Source organism: Macaca mulatta, chromosome 12 (genome assembly GCF_049350105.2).
Source record: "Macaca mulatta isolate MMU2019108-1 chromosome 12, T2T-MMU8v2.0, whole genome shotgun sequence".
Classification (NCBI taxonomy): Eukaryota; Metazoa; Chordata; class Mammalia; order Primates; family Cercopithecidae; genus Macaca; species Macaca mulatta.
Genome location: NC_133417.1, coordinates 17,542,693 through 17,560,976, shown reverse-complemented (window position 1 = coordinate 17,560,976; position 18,284 = coordinate 17,542,693). Strand labels below are relative to the sequence as shown.

General features: G+C 34.4%; 1 protein-coding gene across 3 annotated transcripts in view; it reads left to right on the top strand.

Annotated features, from left to right (window-relative positions):
• PTPN4 (protein tyrosine phosphatase non-receptor type 4) overlaps positions 1-18,284 on the top strand; it is a 228,203-nt gene that overhangs the window by 175,090 nt on the left and 34,829 nt on the right. For all 3 annotated transcript variants that reach the window (NM_001266624.1, XM_015109887.3, XM_077956130.1), the window contains 3 exon segments: positions 2,581-2,649; positions 8,414-8,539; positions 10,804-10,962. In NM_001266624.1, coding sequence (NP_001253553.1) covers positions 2,581-2,649; positions 8,414-8,539; positions 10,804-10,962 — 354 coding nt within the window.

Here is an 18,284-nt window from a genome sequence, read left to right as displayed (position 1 = left end):
TCAGGACCTTCCTGGAAACATTTATTGAGTAGTAAAACTCAGCAAACCAGGAGATAAATCAAAATAACCGAAGAAGAATCCTGATAAAAAGCACTGAGAATGAAGATTAAATCCTCTATATAGAAACAATTATTGACAACTATGAGAATTATAACTGCAGAATAAAATTAAAATAGTATAAACTTTGCCAAAGTAGAATAAATAATATAACTTAAAAAAAATGAAGCAAGGGACTAGTGGGAGGAAGTATTTGAACCCTTAAAGTTTGAAACAATTTTAGACGTTAACACAGTGCTTCTTAAGGTTTTCTTAGTCTTTTTTCCTTTTTTTTTAAATGAATGGCAGTCTTTTTTATCTTTTATTTCACTGGAAACCAGTTTAATTTTTTTCATTGAAAGTGGCATATATACCATAATTACATTGTAATAAAATTATTGTGTCTGTATGTCTAGCCTTTTTAATGTTTATATACATGAATTTCAGAATGATTTTTACCTGCTTATAATTGTGATGATTTCTTTATGGATAGGACTGTGGCTAAAAACAATTTTTTTGTTCTTTTTATATTTTTCTATGTTGCTTGAATAACTTATAATAAGCCTATATATATATATAGAGAGAGAGAGAGAGAGAACTTTCTCATTGCTCAAAAGATAAGTATCTTACTGTGAAAGTTTAGTGTTCCGAAACTGGAACAGTTTTTCATTTTGTGGTAATGATAATACTGAACCCCTAATGTCTGTATTACGGACAATATGAAATATAAGACTTTCTCTCATTAATTTTTTTTTAAATGTTTTTTATGAAATTTAACTTCTTACTCCAGCCTTTTGAGTAAGTGTCCCATTTGAATCTTCTTCACTGGAGAATTAATGTATCAGTCAGAGTTCAGTCAGGGAAACAGAAAGCCCTTTTGGTATTTCAAACAAAAGCAATTCAATTGAAGAAATTAGTTACATGGTTGTTGGAAATGCTGGGAAAGCAAAAGGGAGGAAACGTGGTTATGAAGAAACAAACAGGAAGAAGGGGTAATGCCTAAAATTCAGATGCATGGGTCACCCGTGGGCTGGAGTCCACAAACCTACACCTGCTACTACACTGTTAGAGCTCTGTTTCCCTGACTGAACTCTGACTGATACATTAATTTTCCAGTGAAGAAAAGTCAGTCTGTATCTTGCAGAGAAGTACTGCTTTAATCAAGGATGGGACCATCTACAGGATGCTTTTTCTCACTATGCCCTATCCCCATAACTATTAAAGCAGCTGCCAGCAGCTACCAGTTTACTGCTCTGCCTTTCTCCACTTTCTGATCTTCCACCAGTACCTTCTAAAAGCAGAACCTAAGGCAAAATAATCTAGAAAATGGAATTTGTTTATCATAGCCCTTGCAAAACATAGGGCACAGGACAGGATTGGGCCTATGACAGCTCGCACATTAAATTGTATATATGTAATCGTATATATTTATAGTTTTAAAAAGTTAAGCTTTGCGTTTGTAGTTCTTAAGAACTTTAAAACATATCCAAAGCACTTTTTAATCATCAAAATGATTAGACGTCTTGTAAATGAACTAGGAATGGGAGCATAAAAAATGGTAGTTGGACACAGTCCTGTCCCTAATGAGTATGCACTAAATAAACTTTTTTTCCCTTCATAATAAGCAGTGGTGGAGAATACTGGAACTGTTGTCATACTTAAAATGTTGAAATGCTCTTTTGACTGACAGATGGTACTGGGACTATCAGATCTATTACTTTCTCCACCAGTCTCTTCATGTACATATCCTTATCTCTGTTCCAAAGTATTCAGAGGATTAACATCATTATTCTAATGTGGAAATACAAAACAATGATGAACTTTAATGTATTACCTCCCTCTTAGAGGAAATACTTTCTTAGGAAAATTCAACTTGAAGTTTAAAAATCATGGTAATATTTCTCATTTTTCCATTAAAATCTCATAAAAGTGTCATTCAATTCATATTTACTGATCTTTATCCATGGAAAATAGTCTTAAAATTGCTTGCTTAACTATGGAAACTGGCATTTGGCTGATTTTATATGCATTCGTTATCTATATTTGTATATGGTTACATTTGATACACCTCAAATTTATGTTCATTCACAGTTAAGTAATGAGAATGTCTCAAATAAATGCTCTGAGAACTTTTATTAACAAATTTCATCTGAACACATTGGTGTATACCTCAGAAGAAGATCAGTTTCTCTGTATCAACAATTTCCCTCTAGACAAATCAGCTTGAAAACAAATCTCCTAGTGCCAAACCCCCACCATTTTTCTGCCTCAGTTCCTTCCTCTAAACAAAAATCTGGAGCTGTTCTGTGTCTGGACATGGAGGGAGTTGAACACATCTTTCTTCATGAATGGGAGAAATGTAACTAAGCTTCATTCATCCAGGCAGAATTGGAATGTTGTCCAGTCTTTTTATTCTCTGCTTCCTTTTCTCTGCTAGAAATGTCTTGTCTCTTAGGAAATTATACTATAATCATGTTATGTGTTGTCATTTTATCTTATAGTTCTCTTTAAGACTTTATTGTTGTGCATATTTATATATTTCAGTGGGAGAACTGAAGTCCAGTCAGTTCAGTATGGCAAAGAAAAGGCAAATAAAGACAGGGTATTTGCAAGGTAAGCCAAATCTGTTTCATTGTCTGAATTTTTTTAAAAGATGGATTGAGTTTACTAAAATTTTTCTAAATATTTTTTCTTAAGTTTTTCTAAATATTTCAAATTTTTGATTACAGAATTATCACTATTCTTTAACAGTAAATAATGTTGAGGGAATGATAAACTAGCTTGTCTAGTTTATTGATTCATTTTTTATATGAACATTAATAGTGTGCCAGGCATTGCAGCTCTGAATAGGCTGATCAGATATTATGTTATTAATATAATATTTTGTTCAAGGTTGCTTTCCTTTTTTAAACATTTTTGAGAAATATAGTGACTTATTTCATGTTATCAAGCCATTTCCATATTTATTTAAATTATATTGTTAAGAGATAAGTTGTTTTATTTTTGTTTACCATTTATTGTCTTTATTTCTTTAGGGTCTATCATAGTCAATTTGCTCTTCTTTTTTTGTTGTTGTTTTTGTTTTGAGACGGAGTCTTACTCTGTTACCTAGGCTGGAGTGCAGTGGCCCAATCTCAGCTCACTGCAACCTCCGCCTTCTGGGTTAAAGCAATTCTCCTGCCTCAGCCTCCCTAGTAGCTGGGATTACGCATGCCACCACACCTGGCTAATAGTTTTGTATTTTTAGTAGAGATGGGGTTTCACCATGTCAGCCAGGCTGGTCTTGAACTCCTGACCTCAGGTGGTCCCCCCACCTCAGCCTCCCAAAGTGCTGGGATTACAGGCATGAGCCACCACTCCTGACCTACCTGATTTGCTTTTTAACAAGTGAAATGACATGATAAGATCTGTGTTTTAGAAAATAGTATTATGAGCAACGATAGAGAATGGATTAGAAAGGAAAGCCTCGTTACCCAGAAACTAATTATAAGGTAATTGCAGTAATCCAAGTGAAAATAATAAAGCCTGAACAAAAACATTGGTAATGGAATGGAAAATAGGGAACAAATTTAAGGAATGTTTTGTAGGCAGAACTAGCAGAATCTGATGACCAACTGGACACAGGTGTGTTAGAGACAAGCGTCTGTTTTCAGTGAAAATTACTTTGAGAGGCTAAGTCTTTTAATTAGTTATGTGCTTGGCATCTACTGCTATTAGAGGCTTGAGTTTTAATAAAGAGAACTAGAAAGTTTGCTTTTGATTTCACTCTGTTTAAATTTTGTTCTTAAGCCTTTATCTAACAGACCTTCTTTGTGTTTCCAGAGTAAAGGGAGTTTTGTGTTCTTGGTTTTTTTCTTCCTCCTTCCAAAAGTGGAAATTGCTTTTTTCCCCTAGTAATGTAAGTGATAGCTCATTATGTTTAAATACTCCAACAGTATCAAAGAACATAAAGAAAATTTATCATCCGAAGACAACTTTTTAAAAAAATTTTTATACTCATTATTCAGGATTTTTCTATGCATATACTCATAGAGACATTTTTATATGTATGTTTGTTTTGAAATTGTTTTATACTATTTGTTGTTTGTTTTTATCATTTAACATATCATGCACATTTTCTTTGCCGTTCAAAAATCTAGTCATTTATAATGGCAATAAATCTTTTAACAGTTAAATACTTTAATTGTAAACTATAAACTTAACTTTTAGGATTCCTGCCTTTACTGAGCCACGTCCCTGCCTCCAGAGTAGTTGTTGCTAAGACTTTGTAAGGATATCACAGTAATATGTGACATACAGCTTACATTTAGTAGTCTAGTATATGAGGAAATAATAGTTTAGTACGTTGTGAATTAACATTAATAGAAGAGCCATAAATGGTAACTTAATCTTTATTTTAAAAATCAAATGCTTGAGATAATATACTTTATTTTCATTGTGTTGTGACTGATAGGAAAATTTGCACTGCAATGTGAGGGGGTTGGACCAAATGGTGTCATGAGTTGTCTTCAAATCAAAAAATCCTATAATTTAAACCTGTGATAATGGAAAACCTTCACACCTAAATTACTTTGAATTCACTTATGGAAAATGAAATCTGAGTCAGTGTATTTTTTTAAAAAACCAATAACATTTCTTAAAATATTTTTCTGATTCTTAGTGTTGTAACACCATAACAATGTACTTAAAACTTTTTTATTCCTCTCTTAACAAGCGTCTTCTTTCTTGCTTGACTTTTATAAAAAGTATAGAACATGTGATTTGATCACTAGTTGTATGTAGTATATCCTAATATGAATACCAGATCATAGGTGTATTTATATATTAAGTTAATATCACATATAAATGGTTTCTTTATAAGTGTTAATGTTTTAATATTTTGATCATATCAGATTTTAGAAATAAGCAGAGTTATACCTGCATTTAGTTGTTCATTTTGTGTATTCATTATTAAAATGTATGGTTGTTTAATAGGTTATTTTATAAAACAAAGAGCCATTATTCAGTGAATAGTAGAGGTAAAATTTCAATATTATAAGCCTCAAACAACTCTCCTATTCCTTTTGTTTTTCTGGAATTGTGTGGTTCCTCTGAAATAATAAGGTATCAGCTACAATGAGGTTGTAATAGTACTGGGCTGTTTAATGATCTCTCTTCCTCTGAAAGATGAAGCTTTTCTGGGATTGTTTTTCTAATATGTTAGGATCTAATTGTAATAAACAGATACATACCTACCAAAATTCTCTAATGGTTTTAGTAATTATTAAGTTATTTTATTAAAGTACCAGATAATTCTAGAGTTCTTTTTTTTCCTTTGGGTTTCAGTTGGCAATATGAATAGATAGAAAAGGCTCCTCCTTAAACTTTTCATATAATAATTTTTTAGCAATCATTAAATGTTTTTTCTTTTTTCTGATTATCACCGCTTCGTGTTCGCCTCAGCAGCACGTATACTGATAATCACCTCTTCAAATTGCTTTCACATTTTGCAGTTGTCATATATCTAAGAAAAGAGAAAAACAATGTTCTCATACAATAGAAAAATAAGGTGCCCTGCACAGAAAAGAAGCTTACCACATCGCAAACACACTGATGCTGTGTGGTATTTTTTTCTCTGAAATTTCCACACTCAACAGGAAACATAGACAGCAAGCTTGAGTGGGCGGTTCCCTGAGGTTAAAACTGTTAATAAAATAAAATACATGAAGTTTGGTTTTAAGTTCAAAGTGTCCAGCCATGTTTAGTCCATTAACAGCAATAAAGTGTTCTGACGCTTCAGACTAGGTGAGTGTGCTGGAATTTTTTTTCTTCAAATGACTTTTTCCAGCTTTTAGAAAATGAAAGTAGTTGATGTACTGATTACAGTTAGTGAACTTTCATACAGCTTACATTTCGTAGTTTAATATTTGAGGAAATAATAGTTTATTACATGATAAATTAGCATTAATAGAGCCGTAAATATTAATCTTTATTTTAAAAATCAAATGCATGAGATAATATACTTTATTTTCATTCTGTTGTGACTGATAAGAAAATTTGCACTGCAATATGAGGGGGTCAAACTAAATGGTGTCATGAATTGTCTTCAAATCAAAAAATCCTATAATTTAAACCTGTGATAATGGGAAACGTTCACACCTAAATTACTTTGAATTCAGTTACGGAAAATGAAATCTGAGTCAATGTATCTTTTTTAAAACTAATAACATTCCATGTCTTAGAAAATGCCTACAAGTTTTTTGATTAAGGAAATGTCATTAGGCCAAACTAAAAAAGTTTTAGCTATGAATTGCTGAAATGATAGGACACTTGTGTAGTTTAGATTCATAAGTAACTTAAATTTTTTGTGGTTTAGTAAAATTAATAGGCTAAAACATTGCCCTGAAAATTTGGATATTCATAAATCATAAAATTCAGGAGGTAGGGAGAGACCTATGGGTCATATTGTGCTAATAAATTTATACATTTAGATACAGAAACATAAGAGGTTTGCCTAATAAGCCACATCTAGAATTCAGAGTCCTTATTATTTTAATGCTTCCTACTGTACACATAATAATGATTTATTCAGTTCTCTTTGGTCAGTGTTCTTGTGCGTTTTAGTCCAACCTTTCTTTTTACACGTTTAACATATTGGAAAGGAAATTCTAGTAGATAGTGAAACTTCAAACTTCGTGAGATCATTATGTATCAGAATTCTAATGTTATTAAGTTTTAATGTAATCAGATGAGTTAATATAGCGTTTGCTTTGTGCCTTCCTTGGTAATTGTTTTATTTTTTTAGCCATACAGAAGTGTATACATAGTACATGATGAGAGGAAAATATCCCAATGAGCTAAAAAGCAAGTCCAATACTACCTGCAATTCTTTATCATTATAGGAAAATCTGAAAATAAATCCAAATTCACACAACAAAAGCCCATAATTCCTATTAACTATAACCAAAAATAGTCTTCATTTTTAAATTTTAATCAAATAGGTATTTCTACCTAAATGTTTATGATCTGATTTTTGTAGGAAGACAACAGGATGTTTCGTTTTTTGTAAATTGTGCTATAATGGAAAATATATATAATTTTTATATGCTTCAGTTAATTACTGAAATATAATACTGTTTACAAGATGATTTATTATATACTTTATATATGTAGCTTAAATTATTAGCCTCCACATTAACTCTCCACGTCGTAAAGCCAGGCATTTAAAGGATAACATATATTTTCAGCTAATTTTGTCCATTATCTGAATTTGCATATAAAAATACTTTACTTGTTAACATTCCTAAAATTCTAAGGGTTTATGATCTCTGCATAGATCAATATCTTTTGATCTGAATGAATCAATATCAAAATCTTTCTCTCTCTCTCTCTTTCTCTGTTTCTCTCTCTTTCTCTCTTTCTTTCTTTCTTTTTTTTGAGACAGGGTTTTACTCCTGTCACCCAGGCTGTAATGCAGTGGTGCTAGCACAGCTCACTGCAGTCTCAAATTCCTGGGCTCAAGTGATCCTCTGACTTCAGCCTCCCAAGTAGCTTGGACTACAGGCACCTGCCATCATACCCAGCTAATTTATTTTTTATAGAGACAGAGTCTCCTTATGTTGCCCAAGCTGGTCTCAAACTCCTAAGTTCCAGTGATCCTCCCATCTGGGCCTCCCAAAGTGCTGGGATTACAGTCCTGAGCCACCCCGCCCAGCCAAGATCTTTTTTCAAAACATCACTTAGTTTTCATCTTTATCATTAGGATACCTGATGATATATATAGATGGGTAACAAAACATATCCTTTTACTCCCCACCAATAAACAGAATTGTTAACCCTCCAAAATGTTTTTGGAAAAAAGGGAAAAATCCACTAACCTACTATATGTAAAAAATTGTTTAAGTAGATAAAATATAATATGCATAATTATTTTTGTTCTGTATTCATTGAGGCAGAGGACTGGAATTTAGATATAGAAGCATTCAGGAGATAATGTGCTAGGAATTATTTAATACAGCCCAAGATAAGCTAGTGTTCCAGATACTCTGGAATAGAAGTAGGTAGTATCTGTCTTATCAGTAACATATGAGAAAACGTTTGGTAGCAGACCCTTCCCTTTTTACCTTTCTCCTTCCTTTTCTTGTTTCTTCTGTTTTTCCTCATCCTTCTTATTCTCTTATTCTTTCTAGCCTATCCTTCCTTTATTCTTCATGTAAAACCAGTGTACATTCTTAGGAAGTTATTTGGTAAATAACCTCTAAATGCATTAATTTTTTACAAGTAAACTCTTTATGTTGCTCGTCTAGAACATAATCTATGAAAACAAATGTAGGATTTGATTCATAGTTTGGGATATAAAAATAAAACTTTTAACATATTATTTAATTTATTTCTGCAGATCCCCAAGTAAGCCCTTGGCACGGAAATTAATGGATTGGGAAGTAGTAAGCAGAAATTCAATATCTGATGACAGGTTAGAAACACAAAGCCTTCCATCACGATCTCCACCGGGAACTCCTAATCAGTAAGTGTGAATTCTGTGACCAACATCAGGTGTGAATTTTGCTAATTTCTAATTATTGGCTGTATATTTTTATGCCTAAGATAAAGATACGCAAAAATTGAGTTCTTTCGGTGAAACATGATTTTTGTTGCTCCAGAGCATTATTTTCTCTTCGCCTGCTGCTCATTGCAGAAGCAACACGGTATAGACTTGCGGGATGAGAGTAGCACATTGAATAAGGACCCCCCACTCTCAACTTTCCTCAACAGTTAACTTTCGCAGTTAAGAGTTCCTGATAAATGAAGATCTGTTAGACTTAAAATCTCATATGATTGTTGTTGACATACTCACTTTTCATGTGGATTCCCAGCAGAATTTCTAGGGGAGCATATATTGTTTGAAAATGCTTTGCAAGTGATTGTGATTCTCTGAAACCCCCACCTCAACCATGGCTTCAGCATGTTCTATGGCCTAGGAAAAGGGGTTTCCAGCACCAGTCCCTACAAGTTTAGTTCTCCCTGAGCTAAAAAGCACTGTGTGATTCACCACTCACCGTATATGTACTTCAGTCTGACATTGCTCACAAAAGTTGTATGTTTTGGTGTAAATGATTGTAAGATCATAAATTAGCCAAATGTACTAGCCAAAGATGTTGATTATCTTAATTTGATAATATTACAAATGTTGTATGTAATTATGATAATGGTAAACAAATGTGTGCCAACATATTAACATACTTTATTAACTCATAAGGTTCACTTATACTTGAATGTTGGTATGCAATATAATATTTGAAGATGTCTTTTTTCATAAATGTTTTACGCACATTAATGTTTAATAAATTTGCACAAAATTCTAAACGTGGCTGGGTGTGGTGGCTCATTCCTGTAATCCCAGCACTTTGGGAGGCCGAGGCTTGTTGATTCCTTAAGGTCAGGAGTGCGAGACCAGCCGGGTCAAAATGGTGAAACCCCATCTTTACAAAAACACAGGAAAATTAGCTGAGCATGGTGACGTGCACCTGTCAGGTGGGTGGGGCAGGGATTGTTTGAACCCGGGAGGCAGAGGTTGCGGTGAGTTGAGATCACGCCACTGCACTTCATCCTCGGTCACGGAGTGAGACCCTATCTCAAAAAAAAAAAAAAACTAACAGCTACAGCATTGAAGCCTATTATCAGCTGAGGAATAAACTTTACCATATCGGAACAGTTTATACATAAACAGTTTGGTTCACAGAGCTTTAATACTTACATGTTAAAGCTACTCCTAGAAAAAAATGGACTTAGTAATTTCTATCTTGCCAATTTCAGGTTGCTTTTATCATTTTTTCTCATAAATGATTGCATATATTCAAAGCCTCATTAGGTTGTCTGAAGAAAATTCAGACCTTGTTTTTCTCTTCCCTTTTGCAACCAGCCATTTCTTCATTTATACCAGCAACATTAAAAAACAATAGCAAGTTATAGAAAACGTAAGATATTTAAGCCAAAGTACTCAAGTAATTAATTAATTAGCAGTAGCTCTGATTAAGTTTTCTGGTTAATGAAACAATTTTAGATACAACCTAAAAAGATTTTTTAACATTCTGAAGAGATAGTACAAAGTGGTGGTTAAGAGCATGGGCCCTGTAATCACTGTATACTTGACCTTGGGCAAGTTAATTAATCTCTGTCTCATTTTTCTCATCTACAAAATTATATTTATAATAATGTCTTTCTTATAGTACTGTTACGAGGATTAAATGAAATGCTTAGAGCAATGTCTGACACATACATAAGTACTGAAATATTGTAATTAAAAATTATAACAACACTACTTTGTGTGACTGTCAAGAGGATGGCAATAGAATTCAGTATCTATTCTAAGGATTCAAAGAAAGTCCCGTAAATAAAAGCATTTATAATGATTAAAAAATAATCAGACTAGAATATATTTCTAAATCATTTATTCTAATCCCTTTATTTTATAAATGCTGAATAAGACAAAATCGTAGTGACTGACACCTAGAAACATTAAGGCACTTAGAGATAGTAGGTGACTTTACAGGTAGAATCCTTGGCAGATTGTTGACTGTAACTCAGATCACTGACTTCCCATTCTCTGTTCTCTCTGTTTATATCACACTGTCTTTTTCAGAGATTGCTTAGTCAACATGGCTTGACTTAAAAACACATACCCACTTTCTGATGTAACCATATATTAAGAAACTTGGAAATTTTTTTTAAAAAATTTAAAAAATTTTTAAAAAGCATATTTTAATTCAGTTTTTCTCCCTCTTTATTTAGTCGAAATTCTGCATTCACGCAGGAAGGAACCCGGTTACGACCATCTTCAGTTGGTCATTTGGTAGACCATATGGTTCATACTTCCCCAAGCGAAGTGTTTGTGAATCAGAGATCTCCGTCATCAACACAAGCTAATAGCATTGTTCTGGAATCATCACCGTAAGAGCTTTTTTATTTTGCTTCCTCACTCTGTGTTTTCAATGCCCCAAATTGCTTTATTTAAAATAATCTGGGAAATTAGGATATTTGATACAAGATTTTAATTATGCAACTTTTCAAAAGTTATATATTTGCAATTATGCTCATTTGTTCCTGAGAGTTCTTGTTGCCTCTCCCTCCCCCACTCAGTCACTATGTTGTTATTTTGTTGACTTAGGTCTTCAATTTTTAGTGTATAAACTCAAATATTTCTGCAGATAATGTAGCACTCTGGTCAAGGAGGAGGGTAAAGTAGAACTTTCTTAATATTTTTAAAGGAAGAGAACCATAAGTATGAGTAAAAATTGTTGAGAAAATTAAAATACTTACAAGGTATGTAGATAGGTAAGAAGATTTTTGAATTTACCTATGTAGATAGGTAAGAAGATTTATTTCTTGAGAAGGAGAAATTGGTGTAAGATATAGTGAATGTGATCAGGAGTAAAGGGTGGGCCCAAGAGTGGTAGGTGGAAGAGAGTACAGGTGTAGGGTCATGTTTGTCCCTGGGTAGGGTAAACCAAGGAAGACTGGCTGAGCTATCAAAACAAGTAAGAGTTCAGCCTGCATGATGTATATCTTGGTAAAACATTTTGATTGTGTGTATATATTATTTAAAATGGAGAAATAGGACAAATACACACTGTACAATGATACCTGTGGGGAATTAGTTGGCAAGAAATAAGATTGATGGGAGATTTAATGTTTTATTACTTTAGAATTTATAATTCTAAACTTTCCGGTTGATTTTTAATAATTATGTATGTTTTAATTTGGAAACTTTAAAAAGTATAGTAATTAAGGACATGATTGAAATATTGATTTGATTTTAAAATTACATACTTTCATGACATAAAAATGAACCATATGCAGGAATCACAAAAGCCTCATTATTACAAACCAAAACCAATATAACTCTTGAGGCCTAACAAAATTATCTTTATCTATTTTTAAAGGGCCTTTTCCAAAGAAAGACATGTAAACACAATTGAATATTTCCACATGTAAATTTTATAGATTCACAAACCCCCAAATCACTTGCTGATATGGTTTGGCTCTGTGTCCTCACCCAGATCTTACCTTGAATTGTAATCTCCAGGTGTCAAGGGCAGGACCAAGTAAAGGTAGTTGAATCATGGGGGTCATTTCCTCTTTCCGTCATGCTGTTCTTGTGATAATGAATGAGTCTTACAAGATCTGATGGTTTTATAAGTGTCTGGCATTTCCCCTGCGTGCACTCATTTTCTCTCCTGCCACCCTGTGAAGAGGTGCCTTCCACCATGGTTGTAAATTTCCTGAGGCCTCCCCAGCCATGTGTAACTGTAAGTCAACTAAACCTCTTTTCTTTATAAATTACCCAGTCTCAGGTGTTTTTTCATAGCAGCATGAGAATGGACTAATACATTTGCCATCTCAAAACACCTTTATTCTACTTTCCTGACTTGAGTGGAGAAGCAAGTTCAGGGTAACTTGGAACTGTGAAGAGTTTTTGCTTCTTCTGTCTTGTGCACAAGATTATAAAATGCTTGGAGTCTCTTTGGACATGTATTTTATAAGGCTTATGTGTTTGTATTCCATTTTGAATCTATAATACTGCATTTGACATTCAACCAGTTTTTAACCTTAAGAATAGTGAGAGAGTTCTGAAAAGATAAGCTTAATAATAATAACTTACTTAGTTGCTTACAGTCAGTTTTACATAAATTCTCTCACTGTTCTATTCAGGAGAATTCAGTGAAGTAGGAAAGATATGTAATATCCATTTTATAGATAAGAAAGCCACACTTAGAACACTTGTCCCAATTTACAGAACAAAAACTCAGGCTTTCTCTAGCAGTCAGCCAGGAGAACTTTGTATTCCAAACAAGATGTTATAGATGTTCTTTGATTTGCAATTTAGATAAAATACTTTGCAACTTGGAATCCATAGATTTTAGTTTTTCTATTGTCCAAATGTGAAAAGAATTTAAATGATATATTGGATTAAGCACAGAACATTTCAACATGTAATGAAATAGATTTTTTTAAGGTTTTTCACATATTCCTTTTTTTAATTGTCAGATAAAATCATCTTACCAATTCTTTATTTAAGTGAGTACAGGAGGTTGCTTATACTGTTTAGAATAAAGTTATCATTTATAGGCTAAGGATAAAGTAAAGGAGACCACAGTCTACAACACAGCATGTGAATTGGATGGTTAAATTTATTAGGATACAAATTTCTAAAGGCGGCAACAGAGAGCTGCATTAACTGCAAAATGAGCTTTTTTTCACTGCTGTTGTTGAAGCATTTATAAGAAAATTTAAAGCTGACTGGACTGAAATAAATTGTGCACATTTTTTCACATATCTTGATTGACATTTCTAACAAACCTTTGGCTACTATGTGACAATATATTGCTCTGTTACCAGCATAGTACACTTGAATATAACATTTTCATTATTTACTCTCCACTTAACATTTTTCAAAATGTCAAATTGCCAAGTGTGGTGGTGTGTACCTGTTGTCCCGGCTTACTCAGGAGGCTGAGGCAGAAGGATCACTAGAGCCCAGGAGTTCGAGGATGTGTTGCTCCGTGATGGCACCTGTGGATGGTCACTGCACCTCATCCTGGACAATACAGCAAGACACCATCTTTTAGAAACTAAAAGCAAAAAAAAGGTCAAAGTTTAAGATAAGCAAGTTATTTTTGGTAAAAAGCCCCAATATGAATGTGGGGCATTTGGAACAATTTTAGAATTATATTGCCATCTCTCCTTTCTCTTAACAACCAAAAGTTAACACGAGTAGTACTTTTTTTTTAATGTGGGTAAAAATTTTTTTTTTTTTTTTTGAGACGCAGTCTCACTCTGTCGCCCAGGCTGGAGTACAGTGGTGCGATCTCAGCTCACTGCAAGCTCCGCCTCCCGGGTTCACGCCATTCTTCTACCTCAGCCTCCTGAGTAGCTGGGACTACAGGCGCCCGTCACCTCGCCTGGCTAATTTTTTGTATTTTTAGTAGAGGCGGGGTTTCACCGTGTTAGCCAGGATGGTCTCGTTCTCCTGACCTCGTGATCCGCCCGTCTCGGCCTCCCAAAGTGCTGGGATTACAGGCGTGAGCCACCGCGCCCAGCTAATGTGGGTAAAATTTTTTGTGGGTAAACCGTGTACAGAATGTGTTTCGAGCCCTGGTGCCCCCTCCTCTAGTACATTTTAGGCAAATTATTGGTTTTAAATATATTAAAACAATTGAGTTAGAAATGTTATCAATTAAAGTAAATATGGATGTATATAAGCCCTGGTGTTTACTAATCTTGCTTTCTGTTCGTTAAAATATAAGTAATTTCTGTTAGAATTTAAAATATAGCAGTATTACCATAACCAAAATGAAGTGATTTAAAATACTCATATTCTGGATATGTTCTGATAAGTTCTAGGAGTTCTGTTGAGGCCTCAGATACTGACTGGGGGGATGCTTATTAGCATTTACCTATTTTGTAAATTGGCTTCTTAGAAACTTTTTTTTTTTTAGGAAAATGTTCCGCTGCCACGAAAAGTTTGGAAACCTCTGATTTAAAATAACCTTCCTCCTTTTTGCAGTTACTTTCTTTTAGATGCAACTATATATCATAGTGGTTACGAGCACAAGCTCTGGATTCAGACTAGGTTTAAAACGGGGTTCCACTACTTCTAATTAGGTGACCTTTGGTGAGTTATTTTATCTCCGTAAGCCTGTTTCCTTACTGTTAAAAAACAGGGTGATAATAATACCTACCTCAAAGGATTGCTATAAGCATATAATAATTACATAGCTTTTTTCAGTTAAGCTTTTGGGATATATTCCAACAACTTTTAATATATTATCAACAGTTTGTCTGGATATTTGAAGTGTGAGCATCTGATTGAACACAGTGAGGAAGTCTCCAGATTCTCAACTTTGTTCTTACATCCCTAATCACACGATATTCTAGGCAGACTTTATAATCCACAAGTGGCTTTTTGTTTGTTTGTTTGTTTGTTTACTTAGGGACAGGGTCCTGCTCTGTTGCCTAGGCTGGAGTGCAGTGGTGTAATCACTGCTCCCTGCAGCCTCGACCTCCTAGGCTTAAGTAATCCTCCTACCTCAGCCTCCCAAGTAGCTGAGACTGCAGGAGCACGACACCATGCCCAGCTAATTTTTGTATTTCTTGTAGAAACAGGGTTGCATCATGTTGCCCAAGCTGGTCTTGAATTCCTGGGCTCAAGTGGTCCACCTGCCTCAGCCTCCCAAAGTTGTTTGGGAGGATTACAGGTTTGAGCCACCGTGCTTGGCCATCTTCAAGTGTTAAATCCATTTCCCTGAGCCATTCTTTCCTGGACTATTCCATTCTAGTCTTATCTAATGAATCCCCACAGCTTTTTCCATACCTCATCAGTTCCTTTTGCTTGGTCTTCAAAGCTTTGCCTTTCCTCCACCCCTCTCAACTACTGGCACTGATGATTTCCATCTACAATTCATTGTCCCCAATTCCCATTCCAGTCTTGATCAAGTTTAGCAATATGTTGTGAACTCTTCAAATACCAGGCTATTCTAGGACAAGGAGATTTAAAAAATCAAAGAAGGTTTGAATAGAAGGAGATACCAAGCCATGGGGACTTAGAGAATGTACCATATTAGATGCTATATTCGTGGCATCAAGACTAATTACGGGTCCCTGGACAGTAGCTGCAGTATGCTTACCTGTCATTCATCTCTGGCTAAAGGCTCTGTCACTTGCACTTGGGAGCTAAGGGTGGACACCTTGATTTGGTTGAAACCAAGAATCTCCGGTCTCTGGGAGGCTTGTTCTGGAATAGATTCTTACTGATAAAATCACATGACATTGTCAGTTCTATTCTTAGATATTAATCATGTCCCTGATAGTTTACATGAACTTTTTAAAGTGCCTTGTGCATTAATTAATAATCAACCTGAAATGGTGTTTACTTTGAAACACTGTCATTATCAGAATAAAGTAGCCAAAGTGTTAAGAAGCCTGAATTTTGATCAGAATTTTATCTGTATCTAATGTAATATAAGTAAAGTACAAGTTGTGTTAAATGCGTATTGAAGATGAGAATAACAGTAGTGATTATAATTAAATGAGACATGATCTCTTGATATACATCTTAGAAAATAAGAGGTTTGTTTTTTTCTTTAAGAGACAGGGTCTCTCTGTCTCCCAGGCTGGGGCATAGTGGCACAATTATAACTCACCACAGCCTCAAATTACTGTTCTTGAATGATCTTCCCATTTCAGCATCCTGAGTAGCTGGGACTACAGGTGCACACCACCATCCCCAGCTAATTAAAAAAAAATTTTTTTTTTGTAGAGATGGTATCTTGCTTTGTTGCCCAGGCTGGAAAATAAGAGTTTTTAAAAGAGCCATCATTTCTGGCACATTTGTATTAGTGTCTAACACGAATATAGTTTTTGTTTTCTAGTCTATTGGAGTAAATTTTATGTTTCTGTGACAGATTTCTATGTACAGTCGTGCCTTTACCGTTGTTTTTTTTTTTTTTTTAAATTCATGATTTTCAAGGGTTGTTCATTTTTCTTTTTTAAAAGTAACTAAAATAATCCCTTCAGGATTGAATTTTTTTCTCACTTTCCCTAAATCAGATCTTTTCCAGTTCCCTTCCTTAAAGCCGGATGATTCCCTCCACTTGTATGTCTCCAGCTACAACCCTGATCCCTGCTTCTTTCTTTAATTTCTATTTCCCTACTCCTGCCTAAACTGCCTGTTAGTAAATGTTGGCCTTCTTTGAAAATTAGAGGTCTCTTCCTTGAGGGTACTATCTGTTACTTCTGACAGGGCTGTGTTTCACTATGCTGCCTAGTTATTATCACAATTGCATGATGTCTCTTCATTCTCTTATACTTGGCAGATTTTTGTGTGTGTGCACTTAGAAATAGTATTGTTTTTAAGAATTGGACTGTTTCATGACATTATTTTTAATGTATCTTTCTAATTATAATGCAAGGTTTACCTATGAAAGTCATCTTCCTAGATAACTGTTTAGGTAATAAATATAATGTATATGATAGCTGTACAATAGAAATGAAGAAGAAAGTTATTCATTAAAGTAAATCGAATTAATATTCTTGGAGTATGTATTTTTAAAAATGTAATTGATAACTTTTGCCCGATATTTGAATTTCAGGAATCTGTGTTGACATCCTTGATTACTTTTATAGACTTTAGAGTGTGTGTGTGTGTGTGTGTGTGTGTGTGTGCACACGTGTGTGTAGAGTTTGGTTATTGAAATTGGAAGTATAGAAAAGGGAAACAGTTACAGGGATTACTATTAGAGTACATAATCAAATTATAAGAGCTCCGTAGACCAACCTAACCCTCTGCAGCAGTCAGGCATATGGAGAGCCTGTCTGCCATTCTCTGAGAAGTTACTTTAATAAGAAAGTTATGTAAGACAGTGAGAAGGCAGGTAGCTCTGTCCTGAAATCCAAAGTTTTACTGTCCTTTCATCTTCATCTTAATCTATACTCCATTCTCTTCACCTTTTCCTTATAATTTGGCTTAAGTCCCAACCCCAGCATTTATACTTGGGTTCTTTTCCTATCTGTATCTTCTTGCTTATTTTGAATGTTTAAAAAGAGGTTAGAAGAGGCTATTATCAAATACCTGGAGTCTTGCAAGTAGCACGGGATGGAGATTTGTGTAGATTATAGAGCTCATGCTGCATCTACAGACAGCAGCTCCCACTTGGCTTAATACAGTGTTTGACAACTGGTACTGCAGGCCCATTCTTTCCGGAGTTTCCAGATTTTTCGTCGTGAAAATCTAGATTTGTATGCAATTTTAAAAATGTAATTGTTTAACTCAATTATTTTTATAAAAGCAATGAATGGTCCAAATGTATGTTGGCCAAAATTGGCCCATAATCCATGAATTTACAACTGCTCTTTTAGGGTAACAATATCTAATCAGAATTGCACAATAAAAACCACCTCTGGAGGTGTTTTTTTTTTTTGCCTAAACTGTAACTCCAGAAATAGAGATTCAACAGTTTTAGCAAAATGTACCATAGTATCAGTGCTGTCCCTCTCATGTAACTGAGTATTGCCACTGTTAGGCCCATACCCACCAAGTTTGACTCACTTAGATATGCCACTGCTGATCAGGCCTGAGTTTCTCCTATGTATTTTGGCGCTGTATTTAAACTGATAGCTGGACCAAGAATAAGGAAGGTTGCCCTGACTCCATTTTCATATGTTCTCCACCTTATACCCTTTCCCACAGGTTTTTAGTTTTGAATGTTTTTTTC